Raw genomic sequence first — 15,176 nt, 5'->3', positions numbered from 1 at the left:
TCTCATGTCTCATACCTTCAATGTCATTCAAGTGCTTGCTCCCACGACTGCTTAAAATAGAGGGTTCATTCAACTGAGGAAAAAACCCATTTGTACTGAAGGATAAAATTTGAAAATTCAGATTCCGCAGGGTGTTTCGTCTATCTGTCACACACAGCTTTAACAAACCATTCACTCAGCAGGTCTCAGAGGTGAGCCAGGCTTGCAGTATTGTTCGCAAACCAAACATCACATTCTTCTTACAGCTCTGAAGTATGAAAAAGAATAAAAAAGAGCCAAGTGATAATACTGGAATACCTTTTTAATTTGTTTTCCTCTCCTGTAAAATGGCTTGTACTTCCAAAATGTACAACAGGTAAATTGTGTTAATATCCATTCACAATGATGTATAAAAGACCAGATTTCACAAACATAACTCAGAACATTAACAGCTGGTAACATACTGAAGAAAACATTTCCACCCTTGCCCATTCCCAATGGGCATATTGGGAATGAATGACAAACAAGTTTTGCATTGAGGCTCAAATTTCCAGGACCATACAAAACACACACACACAAATATACCCCCACCCCTGCAACTGCATTATATGCCTGCTCCTTCTAAATCAGTCTTTATAACTGAAAAGTTATCTCATGTATGGAAAGGACAAACAGATAACTAAAGGGAAAGGTAACAGGATCCTTTAATGATTTGGAAGTTTAATTTGTTGGACATATGATGGTCATCCTCCCCGGATGAATTTCCTGCAAAATGTTCAACTACTGGCTAATGACCCTATGCTCAATTATTAGTTCCAACTATAGTAACCACACTGAATGGAACTTACAGAAGTGCTGACTTACCAAGTTCCTATTGAGTCAAGAAGTCTACTCTAGTAGGAACTAACTGCTGGATTATAGAAACCATGATAAACTGTGAAGACTTATCATTAAGAGTTTCTCAATGGGATTAATAACAAGAGGTAAATTACCCAACTGATAGCTGACCCTCTATCATTGACCATTCCTTCCCCTTATAATAGGAATTTCCTTGAGATCCTTTTGCACATTCTGTTTTCATGACAAAGGACTTCAAAAGCCAGATGGATGCCCCAAATAAACAAACAGAATTCTACAACTATCCTAGTGCAGGAAATCACCAGCTGAACCCAGCTGGGGAATCAAAGTCATTTTGTGCCTGAGTTACCATTAGAATTAGAACTACTTCAGACATTACTTTTGAGCTATACAGGGTGGTGGGGTAGTAATAATATAAACAACATCCTGTGTGCACTCTATCATGAACAGGATGCAAGTTCTTCATCACAGGCAGAAGGTGTTTTTTGTTTACCATTTGGGATATAGAAACCACATATTTTACCGGTTGACGACTCAAGACTGTTCACAAAAACATCAGTCCTGAGGATCATGCTACAGTTCCACTGAGGTGTTTGTATCCTGAGGTGGGCATCGAAATGGTTTTCTGTATTAAGAGTGGGTGTGCTGAAGGCCTGCTTCTGGCATCTTTCCCAGATAACATGGCAAAGTCCTGGAGGAGTCTTGGGAACATCCATGGCTCATTGGTAAACAAATTGCATTCCAGGAATGTAGTTCCAGACTCCATCCCTGGCACCTGAATCTTGAACATCAAGGCTGAGAAAAGAAACATCACTACTAGCAGCTGCCAGACATCTCCAACTACATCCTTGCCAAAAAAAAAAAAAAGACTTTATTCTAAGAGATGCAGTCTAAAGCCTTTGGATACATCAATCTAGAAACAAAATCAATTTATGTTAACTAAGAATAAGTGAAGGGAAATATACACAGCTTTTCTGCTGGACAAACCTGTGGGCAATTGTCTCAGCCATCATTTTAGCCATCGGCCTCTGCGCAGGTGTCCAAGTAATTTTATCACTTGTCAGACTCATGACATCCCTGTGTGACAGATCTTTTTCTGCATTAAAAAGCAACAACACTCTTGGATCAAAAAATGCACATCTTACCTGGATATAGGTTCCAAGGAATCCTTTTTTACTCAATCTTCATGCCCCCCTTTCAAAACATTACATGTATGTTCTGTGCCTATAAAATTAAATTGCTTATCAAACCTCAGAAGTACCATTAGTTTTAAGGGGGACTTGGGACTATTTGATATTATTTTTCAAGCCATTAAAAAACCTTTAAAATTAAAGAACCATGCTCAAACGCTTTTGCCAAGCTGCATGGATCACTGGGCTAGTGTTGTCGGCTAAGGCACAGCCATTATAAACCATTTTGCAACACAAAAGAGAATGGGAACAGGGGAAGAAATTATTAGGGAATTTCCTACATCGAATGTATGTCTCTAAAAGCAGTGGCACTAGAGGGAATTGCCTGAAGTGTCAACAACCTTCATGAAACACTGAGCCATCATAAATCCATTGTAGGCAACAGGACAGTTTAAATATACTTTTTCCCTACAGACATTAACAACTGCTCGTCCATTAAGTTATTTCAATGCCATGAGAAAGACAAGTAAGCATCAGCGGGAAAAAAACGGGTTTGCAATCAGAATATTACTGGTTGATAGTAATAAAACTAAAGAAGAATAGATCGGTAATGATAAGTTATGAATACTAAAGAGAATCACATTGCTTTGTTGTTTACAGAGAATGATGCACACAAAATGGATATACTAGTCAACAGTTTTCACATTTAGTTACAAGAATATTTTGAAGCTTTCCTATATAGCATAAAATGGCTTTTTTACCATGTGGAAAACTCACTGCCTATGCCTTGTGGGTCACTGTTACGAGATTGGGAAAGATCAGAAATGGAAGCCTGTTGGAATGGACAGAGTCCCCTTTTAAAAGGAACACACAAGGTAGACTCTAACTTCTCATTATCTGCAAGATTTCCTCGGACTCTGAAAAAGCTCAGTCATATTTTCTTGAAATATGGAGGCAAAATCTGAATTGTGCCAAGATAATATGTTCTTTTGATTTTTAGACTTGAAAGAGCAAAGGATACCACAAATACATTATATGAATATTATTGAATAGGTACCAATGCCAGTACAAAGACATAGCAGAATTTCCTCAGCAGAACCTAACTAGAAGGAACCATTGCCTGGAGGTTAACAAGAGCCATTTATTCCTTACACTACACACTATGGGATCTCTCATATAGATAGTAAGCTCTGCATAGAGTTTGAAGCCTGTGCTACCACATAGTACCATTGCCTCTGGGGGTAAATGAAGGAGAGAGATTGGAAGTGTCCCTTAAGGAAATCTAAAACTTGTTTTAGCAGTGGTGGAAGCTTCATTTATCTGCCAAATACTTAAGTAGCAAGAGTTACAGGCCCAAATAAAAACACAACTACTGCATCAAGCCCTTAACTCAAAGAAGAGCTTTGCTAAGGCAAGGTGACATCAGAAAGTCACAAAAGAGGAGTGTCATAATGAACAAAACTAGAAAGAAGATAAAGAAAGATGTACAGAAAGAATATTGAACCTAGCAAATAGTATACCCATCTCAGACTAAAAATGACTGATCATACGAACAACCTAAATAAGATCATTGTTACTTGAGAAGAAAATCTAATTGGTGAGAGACATTCTGTTTGGAATAGTCAGTTTAAGAAGATTTTAAAGAAGACACTGAAAGATCTGCAACTGCACACAGTGCTACTTACTGGCACACATTTGCATTAGAATTGGCTTCCTACTCCACATGGAGATAGATCTTTAAAATGCCCTTCTTCCTCTCATATCTCTCAACCCATTCCCCAATGTACATTTCTTCCTACTATCTTTACAAGGCTATCCTGAGGCACTGAGGTAACATCATTCCATGACTAGCATAGGACAAAATCAATATAAATTAATGTGCTTGGATGTATTTGTGAAATGACCACAGTTCAAGGGCAGAACATGATCATCCAATTCAGTATGCAGTCTTTGGGGGGGGGGGGGGGGATACACAAAACCATTCCTCTGTACGAGGAGTGTTCAAACTGCATAATATATGAGCCACATAGCGAGGATTCAATAGATGAAAAACATACACACAAAGTGAATTAAGAGTTGTACTTCGGTAGCTCTCAGTTCTATTTGAATAAAATGGAATAAAGCGCTCAGTATTCTTACTTATGGAATCCACTTTTGCTGTCTGGTTTGGGAAAATAATATGCAAAGAAGAAAAAACAGCTACCAACTCACAACAAAGGAAGTATTTGAAAAATGTTTTTCAAATTGGTTTCTGAGCAGGTTGTCTCGATCCTCAAACACTCTCTGCTTCATTCAGAGATGAGCAAGTTGTATCCTGGAGACATAATGGTGGACAAAAACAGAAAGAGACAAAAAGAGACAACATCCAGAAAAAAACCCATCCAGGAACCAAAATAAGGAAACATGCGACATCTTTTCATTACAAACAGATATTCACTTCTTGACTTGAGCCTTTCTGTGAGATGAAGAAACAGAAAATCTAACCTTGAACTAGAAAAGTGTAGGGATTGTGAAGTTGAAAAACTAAATCAACTTAGAGAGGACTTCTGATCTAGTTTTCTCATCTTCATAATTCTTACACCACAAAATCTTTAGGTAGAACAGCTTGCCAGAAGAGTTATTGTTTCAGGAGAGTTTTAACTGGTGTAGCCTATTTCTGATTCCAATCTTTAAAATATTTATTTCTCACAGAAAAATAAGTCGACAAGTGGGATGATGTCAACACTTCCAAAAGACACAGTGCTAAAATTAGCTATTAATGTCCATCATCTTGTTATTCTCCCAAACCCATCAGCAACAGCTATCAATACCTAGGATCACAAGAGAGGATTCAGAATTACACGTTCAGCCAGTCCAATGGACTCTTCCTTAATGAACCCTAGAACAGGCTACATATTATGAACATTTGTAGTGGAGATGTCTGGGCAGTTACAGGCAAACATTCACATATGAAATAAACCTAATTATGGGAACAATTCAAGCTTTCATAGGGTCAATTTTTCAGCCCATGAAGTTGACAAAGTCGTTATTAAAATAATTTGTTTTTATGGCATTGTTTCAGTCAGCAGGAGGCTTCTGGATAGCACAGTCTGGAGAATGGACTGAATACAAAAGGACCTCAGGCACCTAAGCTAGAAGACGAGAACACTGTTGGGGACCTTACAAATTATGGAAATAACAACCACAGCAATCTGAGCTACATGTCTGTCTTATGGGATAGAAGGCAAGGAGCAGTCTGTTTTACAAGGCACTAGGATAAAAATGTTCTGAAAACCATTGGCCCTATTTCCCAATCTAATGAGTGGGTTAAGCAAATTACCAACATAATGCTACAGAGTGAGTGAAATCTTTCCAAATAAAAGAAGTGGGTGTATAAGCGCTGAACACATTATACAGAAAATTATATTAGACAGCAGCAAATAAAAACAACTTGTTCCACCACCCAGTAGGCAACGGACACTGAATAAAAGGGTTAACTATAAAACAGTATTACATCCAAAGTAGCAACAGGCCAATTCAAGTATATATACAATATATTAAAATCATATAAATTATTTATCTATACAAAGGACATAAACACAGCAAGTACTTGCTGAGAATTTAACAGAAAGAAGACAACCCCTTTGTGCCTAGTTCACTTTGGATGTGTAATGAATTTCTGCCCTGGAATCTTTTTTTCATTCAAACATGGAAAAACTAATACCTATCAGTATAGAAAAAAAAAGCTAAAATATCCAAAACAAATGGAAATGCTAACACTGAAGTGATGCTGAAACGTACAGGCAAGTCCAAATCTACTAATTTTCTGAGAGAGCAATAATTACTGCCTCTTTTTCAACTACTCCCAAGTCAGGAATTTTAAGTCACCTGGCCATGAATTAATCTTAGAAGTGACATCTGATGGTAAAATAAATACATTACTCAGAACTACAAGGGGCTAGATAGCAAACTGGGATGTAAATCAATCAATTATTAACTATTGAAAAATGTTTGCTCAGTAAGGGTGGCATCACAGAGACAAGCTTAAAACAAATTAATGACAGATTTCAATAGTTATGAAACACCCAATCAAGTGAATTATTAGAAACCCACCTACAGACAGCAAAGACTAGGAGTGCCTGAAACTGTCTATTAGAATAAGACTAATACATATATAATTCCTGCAAGAAAAAGACCAAAATATTCTCTCTAGAGAGGTGAGGGAACTCAATTAAAAAACTGGATTTAGAATGGGTTGGTACCTCTACTTGCCCACAGATCCAAGGCATGCAAGGGCAACTGGAATAAACACCAAAAGGCAGAGGTAATTTATTAATCAAAGAGTTAATTATTAGAAATTATTAAAATAGTACAAATGACTGGATATGTGTTTTTTAAAATATATAAATCACACCAAATGGAAAATCGAAGAAGCCTTTTTACATATTGTGCCTTATCACTACTGGATTGCTGAGAAATGTACTTCCATTCATAATGAAGAGTTCTGCACCATGCTACTTATATTGCCAACAGTGTCACTTTTCTAAGGCTTCAGTCCATGTAATGTGGTAACACCTGAAAAGGATGAAGCCAAATAGACAGGGTTAACCTAGTTAGGAAGGACCTTTGTGAAAGACTAGGACCATACACACACAAGTGGGATGAAGCCACAGAAAAGCAGCGCCATGGTGATGCAGGAAGATGATGAAAGTTAACCATGAACTGGCCTCATATTGAACCTTGAAGAACAATTCTGTGACATGTTGAAACAGCAGAAGACAGGGCAAGATGGTAATACAATCACTGCCAGATACCTGGACTGGCTTAGAAACTCAAAAATCATCCTTTTTGCACATCAAAAACATATCCCACAAATCTGTTGGACCAAACAACCCGTATCTTGAAGCATACCCACATTATGTTTTACAAATATTGTTAAAGGGGGGGGGGGGGGGAAGAAAAAAGATACCCCTGTGTCAAAAAAAAAACATAACATGGGAAGTGGCCAAGACAAAATGATCCCCAAATTTCAAGTAATTGTGTCTTTTTTTGGACAGCTGCATTACACCACACTGCAGAATTCCTTATGTTTGTGCTATTGTTCATGAAGCTAACCTTTCATGTTCACAGCTTGTTAAATGCATGTCTCTCGTGAACATTCACCTACACCTACACAAGGTTTACCCACACATTCGGTACATCCTCTTTGAGAATGAACTATTCAAGTTAATTATATTGCAAATTAAAAAAGAGAGAGAGGACAGACAAATTACATTCCGAATGCTTCTTTTAGGTTGAAAAAATATGTGTCTTAAAGGCTTGTCAAAGTTTAGAAGAAAAGCATTTCAGTTACAAAATCCAAGATTAAAAAAATCATTAAGACATTGGTTTTTTCTGTTCTTACAAATATTACAAATATACTACAGTTTGACCAAGAAGTTGTCATCATGAACATGCTGCTGTTAAGCATGCAATGCCGCTGATAACTGTTTGGTTCCAGGTATCAATGTACCTTCACACCCTATGGTATCCCCAACTGCTAATTCACCCTCCCCACCCAAAGCCCTCATTAATAACAATCCTATAAAAGGGGGGTAAAATCTGGAGTTAGTGGCAAATTCTTTATCTTCACAGTAAATTGTTAAGAAAGTGAGCTTTATTGAAGTCATCTGTAAAATGGCATCAGTCAATTGGACCCTGAAAAATAAGTTTGACGCAGTTCTGATCTCCAGAGAGCTGAGTAGCGCAGAAAGGACAGGCAGCATGGAACGCATGAGTACCGTGTGGCAGTGGGATCTGTGACCAGTATTTGGCAGACTTTTCAGAGCACACGTGGCCACAGGGGGTGAAAGCATAAGTCGGCGGACCAGCATCAACATAAAAGCCTGCCTCACAGCCAAGCCAGAGAGGCACATAGGGACCAACGGTTCTGCACATGGGACACTCACGCTCATTGGCTTCTGTGTCACTGCGATGTCCCCAATTGTGATAGCCATGGACGTGGCCACAGCTGAGGTAAGCCCATGGTTGTTTTTCTTCTACCACTTCTTTGCGGTTGATACTGGGAAACGCCAGCGTATTCAGCCCCACAGGGCACTGAGGCCTCCCAGCATTGATCTCTTGCCGGAGAGCCTCAATGTGTTTCTGAGTTGGAGTGTGAAATAAGCCATCTGCCGTTCTCCACAGGAGTGTGGCTCCACACAGATCAACAAGAGAACCATCCTGAAGGACATTGGTTTCATTTTCTACCTAAAAAGGCAGGCACAGAAGAAAAACCAGTCAAATGCTAATTCATTCTGAAACAACCCCACATACCCCAAAGTAATGAGTCTCCCTTTCTGTCCTCCTGTTAACGTTTCATGTATCTTCTGCCTCTTATTTTATGTGTCATATTCATACAGTAACACAGCTGAACAAATGCTGAGATGTAGCCATGATTCTATAATGTAGCAAAGAGTATTATGATTCCTTTAAAGGCTAATGCACTTTTACTGCAACATAAAAGCCTACTTTCAGATATATGTAGAGGTCTCACAAGGACTCAGGGCCGGCCCAACACGGAGGCCACGTGATGCGGCCGCCTCGGGCGCAGGGCCCGGGGGGCGCCGTCAGGCTTCCCCCCTCCCAGCGGGGACCATGAGCTCGCTCGCCGGCGAACAGGAAGGCCTGTTCAGTGACGAGCGAGCTCTCATGGCCGGCTGGGATGGCCCTGGATGGCCGGCCTGTGCGCCCTGGCCCCGCCTCTCACGTTGTGTGAGAGGCGGGGTCAGGGTGAGCTGTGTGGGAGGCGGGGCCAGGGTTGGCCCTGCCTCCCACGCAGCTCAGCCTCGCCCGTCTGGCCTTTTCCAGGCGGGCAGACTGCACCGAAGGTCCCTGCAGGCCGCGATCGCGGCCTGCAGGGACCTCCGGTGCAGTCTGCCTGCCTGGAAAAGCCCAGGGCGCGCGGGGCGGGAGGCAAGGCCCCGTCTGGGCGGAGCCCTGCCTCCCGGCCTGTGCGCCCTGGCCCCGCCTCTCACGTTGCGTGAGAGGCGGGGTCGGGGTGAGCTGCGTGGGAGGCGGGGCCAGGGTTGGCCCTGCCTCCCACGCAGCTCAGCCTCACCCGTCTGGCCTTTTCCAGGTGGGCAGACTGCACCGGAGGTCCCTACAGGCCGCGATCGCAGCCTGCAGGGACCTCCGTTGCAGTCTGCCCGCCTGGAAAAGCCCAGGGCGCGCGGGGCGGGAGGTGACGAGCGAGCTCTCATGGCCGGCTGGGATGGCCCTGGATGGCCGGCCTGTGCGCCCTGGCCCCGCCTCTCACGTTGCGTGAGAGGCGGGGTCAGGGTGAGCTGTGTGGGAGGCGGGGCCAGGGTTGGCCCTGCCTCCCACGCAGCTCAGCCTCACCCGTCTGGCCTTTTCCAGGTGGGCAGACTGCACCGGAGGTCCCTACAGGCCGCGATCGCGGCCTGCAGGGACCTCCGTTGCAGTCTGCCCGCCTGGAAAAGCCCAGGGCGCGCGGGGCGAGAGGCAAGGCCCCGTCTGGGCGGAGCCCTGCCTCCCGGCCTGTGCGCCCTGGCCCCGCCTCTCACGTTGCGTGAGAGGCGGGGTCGGGGTGAGCTGCGTGGGAGGCGGGGCCAGGGTTGGCCCTGCCTCCCACGCAGCTCAGCCTTGCCCGTCTGGCCTTTTCCAGGCAGGCAGACTGCACCGAAGGTCCCTGCAGGCCACGATCGCGGCCTGCAGGGACCTCCGGTGCAGTCTGCCCGCCTGGAAAAGCCCAGGGCGCGCGGGGCGGGAGGCAAGGCCCCGTCTGGGCGGAGCCCTGCCTCCTGGCCCGTGCGCCCTGGCCCCGCCTCTCACGCTGGGTGAGAGGCGGGGTCGGGGTGAGCTGCGCAGGAGGCGGGGCCAGCCCTGGCCCCGCTTCCCGCGCTGCTCGCCGTGACCCCGCCTCCCACGCTGTGTGAGAGGCGGGGCCAGGGAGCAGGAGGCGGGGCCAGGGAGCAGGAGGCGGGGCCCACCGGCGCTGCGGTAGGCGTGGCCATGTGCCTCCCGCGGCACATGGCCACGCCTCCTGCGGCGCCGGTGGGGGGGCGCAATTTCCCCCCTCGCTTTATATATAAATTTATCTCCGGCCGGCCCTGCAAGGACTAACCACAAATTTACACAGCAGAGCTTAAAAATGACAAGAGAGGAGCAATGACAACATTCAAAATTTGCACCAATTTATTAGGACCTTCAGCCAGAATTTCTTCAAGATGCATTATGCATTTCATGCTCACAACTAAAGCTTTTCTGAAACTTTAGATTCTTTGGCATGCAATTCATCAGTAACAAGTTCAGGTTTAAATGAAGCAGAAAGGTTATACTGCAGACTCTCACAGACATGGTCAGAATCATCAATCACAGAAAACTGCAGACTGGAAAGAATAACAAAGCAGCACTTTTTGCTTTGTGTTCAGCAAGGATATACTTTTTCTTTTAAAAAAATGCAAGATGGACTCCCCCTGCCATAAGGTCACAGTAAAGGACAGGATGCTAAGCCACTATCAACCCTCTCTGTGACATATCACAAAAGCAAACCAATAGGAACAGAACAATGCACATTTTCTTGCACTATTGGATGGTCTGGATTCAGTAATATGTCTTGAAAATATCCATCTTAGATTATTGTAATGTGGGCTAGGTAAAGGTAAAGGGTTTCCCCTGATATTAAGTCTAGTCATGTTCATATCTACGGGCTGGTGCTCATCTCCATTTCTAAGCGAAAGAGCCAATGTTGTCCGTAGATGCCTCCAAGGTCGTGTGGCCAGCATGACTGCATGGAGCACTGTTACCTTCCCGCCGGAGTGATATTTATTGATCTATTCACATTTGCATGTTTTCAAACTGCTAGGTTGGCAGAAGCTGGGCTAACAGTGGGAGCTCACCCCGCTCTCTGGATTCGAGCCACCGACCTTACAGTCAGCAAGTTCAGCAGCTCAGAAGTTTAACCCGCTGCGCCATCAGGGGCTCCATGTAACGTGGGCTACCTAGGGAAAAATTCAAACTACCAGTTGTGAAACAGGCAATGGGGCTACAGTATTTGTAATTGAAACCTGCTGAAGGGGAGTCCGTCACCCCATTGTTATTTCAGTTTTATTGGTTTCCTATTTGCTTACAAGCTCATTTCAGAGTGTCATTATTACTGTGTAATACCACAAAATTCCATGATCAGGATCTCTCAGGGGCGGCCTTTGCCATATATCACCACCTGCATGCACTCTTGAGCTGAAGCCTTGCTCTCTATCGCCTTGGCCTCAGGAGGTTAAACACATGAGAATGTAGGACAAGTCCTTTATAGCTTTTGCAACCAGATTCACATTCCTCCCCTCCCCATCCATCTGGCTCTCTCCTTCACAGTTTTAAGATGCTTTTGTTTTGGAAAGCTTTAAGGGGAAAAGGATTAGTCCTTTGTTTGCTGTCTTTGGGGGAAGGGTGATTTTATTTTTTATTTCGTGTCAAAAGCATTGTAAAACAAATACATTTCAAATAATGGAGATAAAAAAAAAGAAATCACAAGCAACTAAATAGTTTGGGACCAAAAGCGGGCAACAGCGGGGAAGGGTGATGGGGCCTTATTATTTGGACTGTTTGGGATCTATTTCTTTTTCAATTGAGGCACTGTGGAAGTTACCTTTAGCAGAATAGATTAGAAATTATTTAAAAAGAAATGGTTTATCACAAATTAGCAACTTACTAGCTTGCCCCTTTGCTGAGCTGATCTTGTTTCACGCAGAGTATACACATCTCCACAAACCGAAATCTCTCTCCAAACGCCAGGTTTAGATTCTTCAGTGAAACCTCCTTTAGGATGCATGACTAGAACCCCATTTGTTGTTAATCCATCCATGTGTCCATCAGGATTCTTCCACTTTGCTGCTTTTTCCTAAATGACCCACAACAAGAAATAAAATATAAAATTACTCAAACCTTCCAGGTTTGAAAAGCCAAATAGTAAAAGCATGCAAGACCACCAACCACACATAGAAGTTTTCAGAAGAAAAACAGGTGCAGGAATCATGAGATTTAAAATACTTTAGCGTAGACATCTCTACATAACTACAAGCAGTATAACTTCTGCAGCTAATAGAAGTAGTTCTTTACCATGCTGGAAGGAAACAGGTTAAATGTTCTTCCAAAGCAAGACCACACTTTTGATGACAGGTTTGTATTTACTCACATTGGTTCAGACATTGCAGCCAACATTCAAGCATGACTGACAGCATCCAGGAAGATGGCTTTATACTCTCTAAGATTACAGTACTCTAGAAAAAATGTGATCATTGCCAGTCCATAGCACATAAGCAGTATTTTTAAAACACAATGACCTCCAAATGACCTCTAGAAGGCCCAGGAGAAGACTTTTTTTGCTAAATAGGAAATAAACAGGAAATGACTTTTGCTCACTTTCTCCTCAGCTTCTCCTCAGCCTAAAATAGAGCGGGACTAGAAAATCACACACACACGCGCGCACGTGTGTGTGTATATATATGTATGTATATATGTGTATATAATTTTGGTAAGGGAGAATAAAGTGGAATATAATAATAATAATAATAAAACTTTATTTATACCCCGCCACCATCTCCCCGTGGGGACTCGGGGCGGCTCACAATGTTACAAAAGTAACAGCGCTAATACATTAACAATATACACAGATTAAAACACAAGAAGATGATAAAACAGAAGTTAAAACAAAGGTTTATATGTGACACTCCAACATCTCCTGGAGAACTGAGACAGCTCTCCCACAGCCTTTCACAGTTGCCCATTCCTGGTTCAGATTCATAGGTCAAATATATAGAAGAATTCGAGTTTATAATTGAGAAATTAAAAACAACGTGTTTACCCTCTGATTTTCTCAATCATGGGGAGGCAAAATGTTATTTTCAAAAGCTAAAAGTTGTGGTACAACATGTAACAAGTGAGTCATGTTTATTGTTAGCATTTACTTTAGATTCATAAAATGACTGGGTATAAGAGCTTTTGTATCCTATAAAACAAGACCTATGTGCCATTCAGAGTAGCACAGGACCTTGCATGTCACTTCCAATTCCAAATGTCATATAACTTTACGAAGTGACATCTTGCACTCCATTGAGTCTGATTGCTCTGGAATTATTGTAGTGGCTAAAACAAGTGGTAGTCATGTGGAGCTGAAGGTGTTGCTGGACTGCAAATCCCAACATCTGTGGCCATCCTAGCCAAAGGGTGATGAATGCTGGGAGCTGCAGTTCAACCATACACGGAGGGCTGCAAGATTCTCTGACCTTGAAAGAATGTTGCATTATTGAATAAAGCAATGGGGAATTTGGCATCTGAAAGCAACTAGCAAATTTCTGTGTTGCTTTAAGCATTATAAGATGCTTTACTAATAATAAATATAACTCTCTAACATCCCTAATCACCTTGAATAGGTAAGTTAAATGACAGTGACTGATGTCTCAAGTAATAGAGCAAATTATCTTTTTCTTAAAAAGTGATTAAGAATTGTTATCTTTTGTTTCCCAATGAGCAATGCAATAAATTATTTTAAAGCAACATTTTAAGCTCTGAAAAGGCAGAGTTTAGACTGCATTATGGATCAGAAAGGAAGAGAATGGTGAGGTGTAGGAAGAACCTAAAATGAAAGACGCTGCTTCCCAGAAAAGGAGAATAGTGGTGGAACTGACAGGGCTAATTATTCTGGTATGATTAGAGAAATGAGAAAGAACTCCTCAGTGGCCAGGAATATTTTATTTGCCTTGAAATCATTCCTATTTCAGATTTCATACAGTATCCTTGATATATGGCAGAATACAAAAGCTTGCAAGACACGTGCATGGTGTTGGATTCCACCATGCAGAAGATCCCCAGGTTCGATTCCTGGCATCTGCAGTTAAACACAAAACATCTGATAGCAGATGACAGAGAGAAAAATCTGTTTAGAAAATGGAAAACTGTTGTCAGTCAGCAAAGATATTGCTAAGTTAGATGGACAAATAGCCTTGGTACAGATCTCTGCATGGACCCCTTTGTACTCATGCTATCCCTGTATTCTGCCTTAGTCAGACCACAATGGAATACTGTGTCCAATTCTGGGTACCACAATTTAAGGGAGAGGTCAACAAGCTGGAGTCTGCCCAGAGGAAGGCAAATAAAATGATCAAGGGTCTGAAGAATAAGCCCTATGAGGAGCAGCTTAAAGAGCTGGGCATATATAACCTGCAGAAGAGAAAGCTGAGAGGAGACATGATGGCCATGTATAAATATGTGAGGGGATGTCATAGGAAGGAGGGAGTAGGCTTGTTTTCTGCTGCCTTGGAGACTAGGATGCAGAACAATGGCTTCAAACTTCAAGAAAGGAGATTCCACCTGAACATTAGGAAGAACTTCTTAACTGTGAGAGCTCTTCAGCAGTGGAACTCTCTGCCCCAGATGTGGTTGAGGCTCCTTCTTTGGAGGCTTTTAAACAGAGGCTGGATGGCCATCTGTTGGAAGTGCTTTGAATGCGATTTTCCTGCTCTTGGCAGAATGGGGTTGGACTGGATGCCCATGAGGTCTCTTCCAACTATGAGTCTATGATTCATGTCTTCAGAAAGATAAAAGGATGAATATAAGCAAGAGCCATCATCTTTGTGTAAGTTAATATATAAACTATTTCCCTATTTGATGACAGGGATCACTTCCTTACTATTATGAAAAACACGGGTACTTACCCCAAGAAATATGTTTTTTGAAGAGTCAAATCCTGCTGCAAAGATTCTGGCCGTATATGGTGCATTCCTATCGCAGACAATACGGCATGCAAACCGGGAGATAGTGCTTTGGGTGATCTGAGTTTCATCACTGTTCTGGCTGCCAGAAATTGTATCTGTTACAACAAAATCTATGGGGCTCTCAGTCGATCTACCAACCTGAAAACATTAAAAACATGTTTTAAAGAAATGTCTCAAGTGAAGCCCTGTGGAGTTATAAAAAGCTGTGCAGACCACAATGTCAAGTATATAGACAAGGGCCAAGAAACCCAAGAAACATGTGTGCAGAGGTGTGTGTAATGTGATCTGCAAATCAGTTTTAAAAACATATTTTTATGATTGTCTAAAAAAGATGATGTGAAAAAAATCATGATTATATAACAACAAGGTTAGGTGAAATTGATACATTATTCCTAACTCCAGTTACAGGCTTCTTTTATGCAAAACATGATTTTAGTTAAACCTATGTCCCAGCCAATGT

At 42.4% G+C, this 15,176-nt stretch overlaps 1 protein-coding gene across 2 annotated transcripts in view; it reads right to left on the bottom strand.

The window, feature by feature from the left end:
• Nucleotides 1-283: 283 nt before the first annotated feature.
• The window catches only part of peli2 (pellino E3 ubiquitin protein ligase family member 2), an 84,096-nt gene continuing 69,203 nt past the window's right edge, over nt 284-15,176 (bottom strand). For both annotated transcript variants that reach the window (XM_062968633.1, XM_062968634.1), the window contains exons 4-6: nt 14,657-14,854; nt 11,656-11,844; nt 284-8,195 (exon numbers count right to left, since the gene is read on the bottom strand). In XM_062968633.1, coding sequence (XP_062824703.1) covers nt 7,629-8,195; nt 11,656-11,844; nt 14,657-14,854 — 954 coding nt within the window. In that variant the 3' untranslated portion in view covers nt 284-7,628. The remainder of the gene's footprint in view (nt 8,196-11,655; nt 11,845-14,656; nt 14,855-15,176) is intronic.

Source organism: Anolis carolinensis, chromosome 1, assembly GCF_035594765.1.
Source record: "Anolis carolinensis isolate JA03-04 chromosome 1, rAnoCar3.1.pri, whole genome shotgun sequence".
NCBI classification, from domain to species: domain Eukaryota; kingdom Metazoa; phylum Chordata; class Lepidosauria; order Squamata; family Dactyloidae; genus Anolis; species Anolis carolinensis.
Note: the sequence above shows the minus strand (reverse complement) of the source record. Positions and strands in the feature narration are given on the sequence as shown.